Genomic DNA, 9,619 nt, shown 5'->3' on the forward strand with positions numbered 1-9,619 from the left:
ATCGGTTGTTGGGACCCGGGGCTGTTCTGAGGAGCAGCTTGTGGACGGGAGGCTGGCCAGGGGAGGAGGCTCAGGCCTTGCACTCAGTGGTCTAGGAGGGCACGTGGCTGTGGAGCACCCCAGCCGGGAGAGGGAGCAGAGCAGCCGAGAGCGTCTGGCAGGAGATGGTGGCTCCTCTTCTAGTGGAGGCAATGTGGGAGGGGGAGGGGGAGGCAGTGGAGGTACTCAGTTTAAAAGCCGCAGTCAGAGCTTTAACACAGATACCACCACCAGCGGAATCAGCTCCATGAGCTCCAGCCCTTCCAGGGAGACCGTTGGAAACCCCGCGCATCCAGAGCCCGAACCAGACTCTTCTGACTGTGTGAGCCTTAACACAGTGGTGTCTGCCAAGACTGTCAAAACACTCTCCTCCCTCACCCCCCAGTCTCAGGCCAACCACATGTCCACGTCTAAGTCCTCTACTGTCTCTCTAGTACCGCCCGGCTCCTCACACACTCTCCCCCGCCGAGCTCAGTCCCTCAAGTCCCCTTCAGTGACCACTATCAAAAGCCTGGCTGACTGTAGCTTCATGTACACCAGCCCAAGAGATGCACTGGGCTACGCTACGTTGAAAAGGCTGCAGCAGCAGAGAATACACCCATCTTTGTCTCACAGTGAAGCACTGGCTTCACCTGCCAAAGACGTGCTGTTCACTGACACCATCACTATGAAGACTGGCAGCCTGGACTCCAGACTAACTCCCCGCAGGTCAGTCAGCCATCACTGCAGTGACTCAATGATAGAAAGCTGCAAATGAACGTATCAATTTTCCTTTTGTCTACATCAATGTGTTTATTACTTTTTTAATGATATGTTAATTGTTGCATGAATGGAAAGCTGTGTGTTTACTCATGCTAGAGACGTGCATCCTTTTGTGCTACCATACCTTAAGCAGCTAGTTCTCTGGAGTAGGGTTCTATTTTCTGTCTGCTTTGGCAATGACAGGTGTGAATGTGTTTTTGTGCACATTCTGCCATGTGTGTCAGGATATCAGATAGGAGGGGTACCTGTCCAGAAGCCAGCGACTTATGTCCATACCGCAGACTGTCCAGATCACTTGTACCGCGGTGGGTGGACCTACCCAGTGTCCCCCTTTGTAAAGATGTAGCTTCCAGGTCTGATCCAGACAAACATGTCCTTGCTGTTTTTACTTTAGTAGCAGCTCCAGCTCTGTGCCTCCACTTGTTTACCATTGCTTTGACTCCTGTAGCCCTGGAGTGTAAGCACTGTCTAGATTGGTCAGTTGCTGGTTGTTCCTTCCTCAAAGCCCAAGGTAATGTTTTCAAATAGATTCCTTTTGTCTGAGTAGTTTTGATTAGTTAATTGTTTAGTCAGAAAACAGCAAAGAATGTATATCACTAGTTTGTAGAGGCCAAACTGAAGTTTTAAATTGTTTGCTTTGTCAATAGTAGAGATATTCAGTGATACACAACAGCAAATCCTCACATTTTAGGAGCTTGAACCAGCATATGTTAAGAATTTTTGCAAGAAAAAGAAAAACAATTAAAAAACAATTGTTTTTTAGTATAAAGACAGATTAATTTTCTGTGCTTTGCCCTAACAAAGACATTATGGTACATATTTGTATTACATATTGCTATTAAAAATAGGCAGTTATAGAACCTTTAGGTTGTACTGATGGACTCTAAACCCTTTTTTGACCCCTTGTATGGATGTTTTTCCATTGTGAAGCTACAGACACCTGGCCATTGGTTGCTCTGCTATATTTTAAAGCTCTGGCAGTCGTACCATACATTTGATTGACATGTGTCCTCTGCTGTGCTTTTACTTGTGGCTGCTGTCCTGATAGCTTGCTACAGTGTGTTGGGGTTTAGAACTTGATGTGACCCCCTTCTCACTCCCTGATTACTAAGTTTCTGTCTTTGTGCTTTTGTCCAGTGTCTTTTCACTTACTCCCTGTGTTCTTTTTCTGTCCCAGCCTCTCCCCCCGGATCCTTTCACGCACCTCTCCTCTTGCCCTCCCTAGGTTTCTCAAAGCTCTGAGCTTTGCCTCTCTGGATAAAGAGGAACTACTCAGTCCCATCAACCAAAACACCTTGCACCGCTGCTCATCAGTGCGCTCCATGGTCTCTAGCGCCACCTTTGGGTGCAGCGATGACTACATTGGCCTAGCACTGCCTATGGACATAAATGATATGTTCCATATCAGAGACTCCGCCTACTTTCAGCAGAGGATCAGCCCACCTTCCGAAGAGCGGAAACGCTTTCTCTTTGGCGACGGAGATGGTAAACGTAACATTATGCCTGATTAAATAATAATTAATCACAGTAGACACTTTGAAACACATGGGTGTGTTTGTACTTACTATGGTTCTTTTCTCTGTAGGTGATCGCCCTGCCCTGCCAATACTGAAGCAACAGTTCAGTATCTCTGAGCTGATAGTGTGCCGAGGCGACAGCCAGAACCACATGGTGGGTTCAGAGGAGACGGGACTGCAGGATCATACTGAAGAAAATTGTCTCTACTGTGTAGGAGCCATTGTCCTGGGATACCCCACACAGCCTCAGATCAACAGCACACACCCTCGGACAGGTGAGCTATGGGCACACATTCACCAATTCACATGGATATATTTTAAACTCAGTACAGAACAGAGCTAATGTTTTTTATATGCTGCCAGACTATGTCGACTTCCCGTCATGGGGAGGCCAAAGCAGCCATCGTCTGGAGGTGATGCCGCAGTCCAAGTTCTCTGGGGTGTCAGGCTGCAGCGACGCTGCTGTGTCACAAGGCTCAATCTGTAGCACACCCACACCTGGTGACGTTGTCATCGGTGAGTCCACGAATAACCACAGTATGTAGGAGGTTGTGTTGCATACCCTTTGGTAAATTGCTGTTTTGTTCACTTATCTTTTCGATACAACTTGCACGCAGTAAGCAAAAAGAATGCTGTGGTAGGGTGTCCTAAAACCTGGAAATGGAGTTAACATTTTTGCACTTCAGTTCCTTTGCCCTGAGATCAATGGGTTATTGGTTAGATGCCTGAAATAACACAAATCTTAACACATTTTCACATTTTGTTCCTCAACATAAAATATATATAAAACGGCCCACTTGTAAATTTTAATGTTTTCACGTTTTTTTAAAAATGCGGTTGCTAACAAGTGACTAAATGAGATTACAGAGGCTCTCTGGGATACTAAACGTCATGGCTGAACACAGAGACTCACTAGTCCGTTTTTACAGCCTCGTTGTGTTTAAACTTACACGCTTACAAACTACTGAAACTGACACAGCCATGATCACTAGCTAGATCAGGTTACGCTAAGAGGAAAGGATTTTGCAGAGGAGGTAAGTTCGCTAAATCAGATTACAAGTTGGAAGTCATGGTGGTAATGGTGAAGTCATGACCGTGGTGTAGCTTGTTTATAGCCTAACAGTATTTTTTTTTTTTACTTGTGGCAATTGTATTTAAGCTTCAGAAATCATAAAAGTGGTGCTGATTTGTGAAGATTATCTTGCTGAACAAAATGTGTAAGTGTCATAAACTGTTGTTTGTCACAGAGATCATTTTCTGCAGTAATGCAAAGGCCTGTGGAGAAATCCCACTGGCTTTTTGTTGAGGGAGCCAGGGTGATGCTAACTTCCAGGTTGCCCTACAAAAATACGTCATCTCTACAGCACTCTATGCCAGCGTGTAAAAGAACAAAGAAGGTGTGAAATCGCTAAATAGCGTTTATTGTGGTTGCCTTTAGGTGGTAAGGCGATATCAGAAGACGGCCCCGCCTCTCGAGTCTTGCTGAGGAAGGAGGTGCTCCGCCTCATAATCAACCTCAGCTCCTCTGTAGGAACCAAAGGCCATGAAACAGGCCTACTGACGTAAATCTCTTTTTCATATTATGCACACATTTTTTGAGATGCACGTTCAATTGCAGAGCAGTAGAAGTTGAGCAATTTCTCCCCTCATTTCAGGATAAAGGAGAAGTTTCCATATGCGTTTGATGACATCTGCCTGTACTCCGAGGTTTCTCACCTCTTAGCTCACTGTATGTTTCGCCTGACCTCAAGACGTTTCATACAGGAACTCTTCCAAGACGTGCAATTCATGCCAGTAAGACATTATACCTTCTATTCCCTGACAGTTTCTGAACATTTACAGTTGTCCCATGTATTCAGTAATTTCCCCTATTTTCAGATGTATGAAGAAGCAGAGGCAATCCTGACAAAGCTACCAAAACCTGTTGAAGAGGATGTTGTCCCTCCTACAGAATCCTGATCATCATCCCCGCCACCCTTTTGTGTTCCCTGCACATCCCCCGTCCTCCCTACCCTATAAACATGGAAAGGATGCCAAGACTGAGAGAAGACAAGTTATTGAAGGAAGTGGTCATCATCACTCTTCTTCTATCAAGTTATTCTTCAAACTGAAAACAATGGATGTCAGTGTGTGTAAACAAAATTCAACTCGACACGCCTACTGCTGTCTCCGACTTTTTTTTTTTTTTTTTTTAAACAGGAAAAAGAGGGAGCAGTTTAACCAAATACTGTTTTCAGATGGGTTGGCAACTTTGAGCAACACTCAATGATGCATCAACATAATGCTTAAGGACAAGCTGGATCATTAAGACAAAGACTCACGCTGTGTTAGGACAAAAAGAAATAATCCTATCAACATTTTCCAGAGGTGTTGTTTTCCTGTACTGCAATGAATAAGGCATGTTGTTGTGTCTACCCAGTGATTCCTCAGACCCCGCCTTCTTGTCCTTATAAAACAAAACACTACAGAGGGTCCTGTTGTTTTTAAAATCCTATCTGGAGCCTTCCTGGTTCACAGCCTACCCCGACCTGTGATCTCTTCTAACCAGATCTGTGCTTTTGCTTCTCTTGCCTCACCACTTTCTACAACCTGTAGCCTCTTGTCAGCACAGACAGCCAATTACTTTTCTATTTCTTGTATCTCAGACAATCAGACATCACTATTGTTGTATTTTCTAAAGCACTATATATATGTCACATTTACATGTACATGAGGAGAATAGCATGTAATTAATTCAATGCTAGTATATTGATGCCATCTTTTACTTGCTTAGGACCTTAAATGTTTTTCTTCAGCAGTTGCATTATTTGTAAGCTTCTCAGGAGGTGTGGATTGATCTTTAGAAAGATGTTCAGTTGTACAAGCTGTCTGTAGAATGATTCATTACAGATGTAGTACCAAACTCTGCCCACAAGCATTTCTAAAACTTAGCATAAGCCCCGCAGCTTCCCAACTTTCTGCCTTTTTACCTGTGTGCTTCACCTCCACTGCATGTGCAACAAGCATGGCAATTTAGTAGCCCACCTTAATGTGTTTCTTCTTTGTAAAACACAAAAAAATAAGTTGCCATTACATGCTGCCATTACATTGTAGGAATATAATTATCCCTGAATCTGTTTCCACAATGCAATATCACTGTCATTGGCTGAGTTGGAGGAGGGGGTTGTGATGACTAAAGGATTTGTAAAAGGTTTCCAGGGAAACAGGGACTCTGTTTCCATTGGCTTGTTTTTGCTATAATGCTGCTACACAAATGGACTCATGGAGAGATGATTCATAGATCAGCTGAGTGATGTCAGATCCGATCTATTTATTATATGTCTGTAACATAGAGTGAGCTCAACCAGAGAAGAAAAAAAAAACTTATTTATATTTTTTCCTGAAGACTGTATTATAATTTAAAAGATTTTTGTTTGTTTCTTTTTTTTGACTGAATTGTGGTTTCCCTTGTATAATGTGTACAGTATGTTTTTGGGGGCATTGATGACCTAAAGAAACATACAATCCTATCAAAGGGATTGTTAATAAAACAAAATTTGAAGTAACTAAGATATATATATATATTTTTTTTTTAAGAACCACAAAAATATCTAGTTTCAGGTAGGACTTCTACTGTTGAATTTCATTATTAAATCTCCTCTTGCTAAAGGATTTCTTTAGACTATCAGAGTACCATGTAAAAAAGCAACAAACTGTTAAATTACAGACTTACCCTTAGAATCCTCTATCCATGATGTTCTGTCTTATATGCATTCATCTATGCATCCATTTTTTTCTGCTTTTCTAAGATTTGGTCACGGTGGCAACAGGTTCAGCAAGGTAGTCCAGATGTCCCTCTCCCCTGTCATATTTTCCAGCTAGATGATATTTAGTCTCTCCAGCATGTTCTGGGTCTATGCTGGGGTCTCCTAACGACTGGATGTGCACAGAAGACCTCCAAAGGGATGTGCCCTGTAGGCATCCTGGTAAGATTCCAGAACCACCTCAGCTGGCTCTTTTTGCCATGAAAGAGAAGTGGTTCTGCTCCATGCCCCTTCTGGTTGTCTGAACTCTAAGGCTAAGTCCAGCCACCCTTCAAAGGAAACTCATTTTGGTCACTTGTATTTGTGATTTTGTTCTTTCGGTCACTACCCACAGCTTGTGACTATAGGTGCATGTTGGAGCATAGACTGACTGCTAAATTGAGAGCTTTGCCTTTTGGCTCAGCTCCATCTTCACCATGACATTATGGTACAGCATTTGCATTACTGCTGATGCTCCCCCCATCTGCCTGTCAATCTCACACTCAATTGTACCCTTACTCGTGAACCCTGAGATACTTAAAACTCCTTCACTTGGGGTAGCAACTCACTCCCAGTCTGAAGGCAGCAGTCCACTGTTTTCCAGCAGAGCACCATGGCCTCAGACTGGGAGGTGCTATCTCTCATCCCTACCTCACACTGTTGAAGCCAGCAAAACTACATAATTGGTAAAAAAGCAGAGGTGCAATTCTGAGGTCCCCAAACTGGATACTCCTCCCCCCCCCAGTTGTGCCTTGAGACCCTGCCCATGAAAATCACAACCAGGATTGGTGATAAGGGACAACCCTATTGGAGACCAACACCAAATGGGAACATGCTTGTGGACACAATTCTCACTCTGGTTATACAAGAATCAGATGGTTCATGCCAGCGGCCCCGCTACTCCATACTCCCCAAGTACCCCCACAAGATCCCATGAGTGACCCAGTAGTATGCCTTCTCCTACTACATGTAGACTGGATGGGCAAACTCCGAAGATCTCTCCAGCAACTGTGCAAGAATAAAGAGTTGGTCCACTGTTCCACAACCAGGGTGGAATCCTCACTATTTCTCGTGCATCTGAGGTTTGAAAATCAGTCGTAGCCTCCTTTCCAGCACCCTGGCATAGGCTTTCCCAGGGAGGCTGAGTAGTGTGATACCTCTATAATTGGAGCACGCTCTCTGATCCCCTTTTTTAAAAATGCCAGGCCTCAGGCACTGACCCCATTATCTACAGTATGTGATATTGAAGAGGCATGTCAATCAGGACAGCCCAACTATGTCCAGAGCCTTCAGCATCTTAGGGTGAATCTCATCCTCTCCTGGCGCCTTGCCTCTGAAGGCCTTTTTGACTACCTCAGAGACTTCTCCTAGTGTTATGGGTGAGGCTTCCCCCAAGTCTTCCAACTCTGCCTCCTCCTTGGAGGATATGTTATACAGTTTCAGGAGTTCCTCAAAGTGCTCCTTCCATCGCCCAACAGTATCCCCAGTCCGAGTCAGCAGTTCTCCTCCCCTGCCAAACACAGCCCGGGCCAAGCACTGCGTTCCCTTCCTGAGTCATCAGACAGTTTGCCAGAACTTACTTCAGGCCAGCCAAAAGTTTTTCTTCATAGCCTCAACAAACTCCTCCAACACCCAAGTTTATGCATCCACAACCATCTGAGCCTCAGCCTTTTGACTTTCCGGTACCTATTAGAGCTTCAGTAGACTCTTGGGCCATCCAAGCCCAGAAGGCCTCCTTCTTCAGCCTGGTGGCTTCCTTCACTGCTGGTGTCCATCAGCAGGTTCTCAGGTTGCCACCTCAACAGGCCCCAATGACCTTCTGGCCACAACTCAGAGTAGCTGCATCTACAGTGAAAGATGTGAACATGGCCCATTCAGATTCCATGTCCCCAGCCTCCCCCCAGGATGTGAAAGAAGTTCTTCCGGAAGTGTGAGTTGAAGACTCCTCGGACAGCCAGGCATTCCCAGCACACCCTCATTATACATTTGGGTTTACCACATCTGTCGGATAGCCTCCTCCACCATCTGATTCATTTCACCACCATGTGGTGACTGCACTGCTCCTCTCTTCACACAAGTGTCCAAGACATATGGCTGTAGATCAGATGATGCAACAAAGTTGATCATTGATCTGAGGCCTAAGCTGTTCTGATACCAAGTACTTCAGGATTTGCCAGCTTAGTGTGGTGGAGAGGTGTGTGTTCCCAATAAGCATGGGAGCTGTGTTGTCCAGGGCGTTAGCCCCTGGTAGGGTCTCCCAAGGCAAATTGGAAGGAAACCGGGGCACCCTACTGGAGGCAGACCTGGGAGGGGAGCTTGCTGGAGAGCATCTGGTGGCCGGGCCTTGACCCATGGGATCCGGTTGGGCGCAGCCCAAAGAAATAACATGCAGCCACTCTCCTGTGGAACTGTCACCTTGCAGGAAAAGGAATTGGGGTCAGGGCGGCAGGTTAGGTCAGGTACCTGGGTGTGTTGATCCTTGGCTCTGTAGGCTAGCTCCGTCTAACTAAAAAAACATTTTTAAATTTTCTTTTTTTTTTAGTTTCCAGCTTTCATAAACCAAAAACAGAACTTCCATCAATGCTGCTCTCTACAACAAAAGAACAAGCACTTGCCATGTGTTAGGACTATTTTAATACTCCATGGAACACCTAAATGCAGTACATACCTGTAGTATGATGATGCCAACCTTGGTACAGTGGGTAAATAAAATTGATGTGGGATTCAGAGACCGTAAATTTTGGGAAGATGTTGAGCAGGATGCTCTTAAACCAAGAACATGCTCCAAACACATCAGCCCGGGTATGACAATATCTGTGCTTTTAGGGGCAGCTCTTGGAAATACTAAATATAATGAGACTAAATGACTAAAACTTTTGCATCATAAAGTCAGGCACAATGCAAAGCAAGACAAGAGCCATAGGTTTTGGTTATATCTGCCTCACAGGTGCAATATGTTGAATTAGTAATAAGGTAAGGTAAGCTTCTTCAGTACCTTTGTACTTAAGAAAAGCCAGTTTTCACTTTTTTAAATGTAATGAAACATAAAATTAAAGCTGTGTTAGCAGTTCAGTTTTGTTCTGAGCACCTGGGTAAGAAAGATGTTCATGCGTTTTGCATAATGAAATAATAAATTAAAGACACATCAAAACAAAATAATCCTTTTTGCTCAGTCTGGTTGTAAGTCATAAATACCTATCGGGGAACACTATAACATCAAATGTTTGCAATAAGGATATTAATTCACTTAAGAAATGTAGTATTTTTTCACTGATAGCACATTTTACAGCAATAGCATCATACTGCAGTTGAAAATATTATGCAAAATCCTGGCGTGTGTGTGTCAAATCACTAAACAGCGCTAATGTGATCGATTAACACATACAAAATAATTACATTCAATAAAAAAATTTAAAAAAAACATTTGTTGACTTCCTGTCTTGTCAATTACAGTTTTTCTTAGTGGCTTTTGTACATTTCTTGGGTCAGAAATGAAATTGTCAAAACTACTTGTTCAAC

General features: G+C 43.9%; 1 protein-coding gene across 1 annotated transcript in view; it reads left to right on the forward strand.

The window, feature by feature from the left end:
• LOC109954828 (rapamycin-insensitive companion of mTOR) overlaps positions 1–4,538 on the forward strand; it is a 17,942-nt gene extending 13,404 nt beyond the window's left edge. The window contains exons 32-38 of the mRNA XM_020590430.1: positions 8–747; positions 1,979–2,286; positions 2,387–2,593; positions 2,682–2,834; positions 3,757–3,880; positions 3,974–4,112; positions 4,197–4,538. Coding sequence (XP_020446086.1) covers positions 8–747; positions 1,979–2,286; positions 2,387–2,593; positions 2,682–2,834; positions 3,757–3,880; positions 3,974–4,112; positions 4,197–4,277 — 1,752 coding nt within the window. The 3' untranslated portion in view covers positions 4,278–4,538. The remainder of the gene's footprint in view (positions 1–7; positions 748–1,978; positions 2,287–2,386; positions 2,594–2,681; positions 2,835–3,756; positions 3,881–3,973; positions 4,113–4,196) is intronic.
• Positions 4,539–9,619: the final 5,081 nt, after the last annotated feature.

Source organism: Monopterus albus, unplaced genomic scaffold, assembly GCF_001952655.1.
Source record: "Monopterus albus unplaced genomic scaffold, M_albus_1.0 scaffold12.1, whole genome shotgun sequence".
Lineage (NCBI taxonomy): Eukaryota > Metazoa > Chordata > Actinopteri > Synbranchiformes > Synbranchidae > Monopterus > Monopterus albus.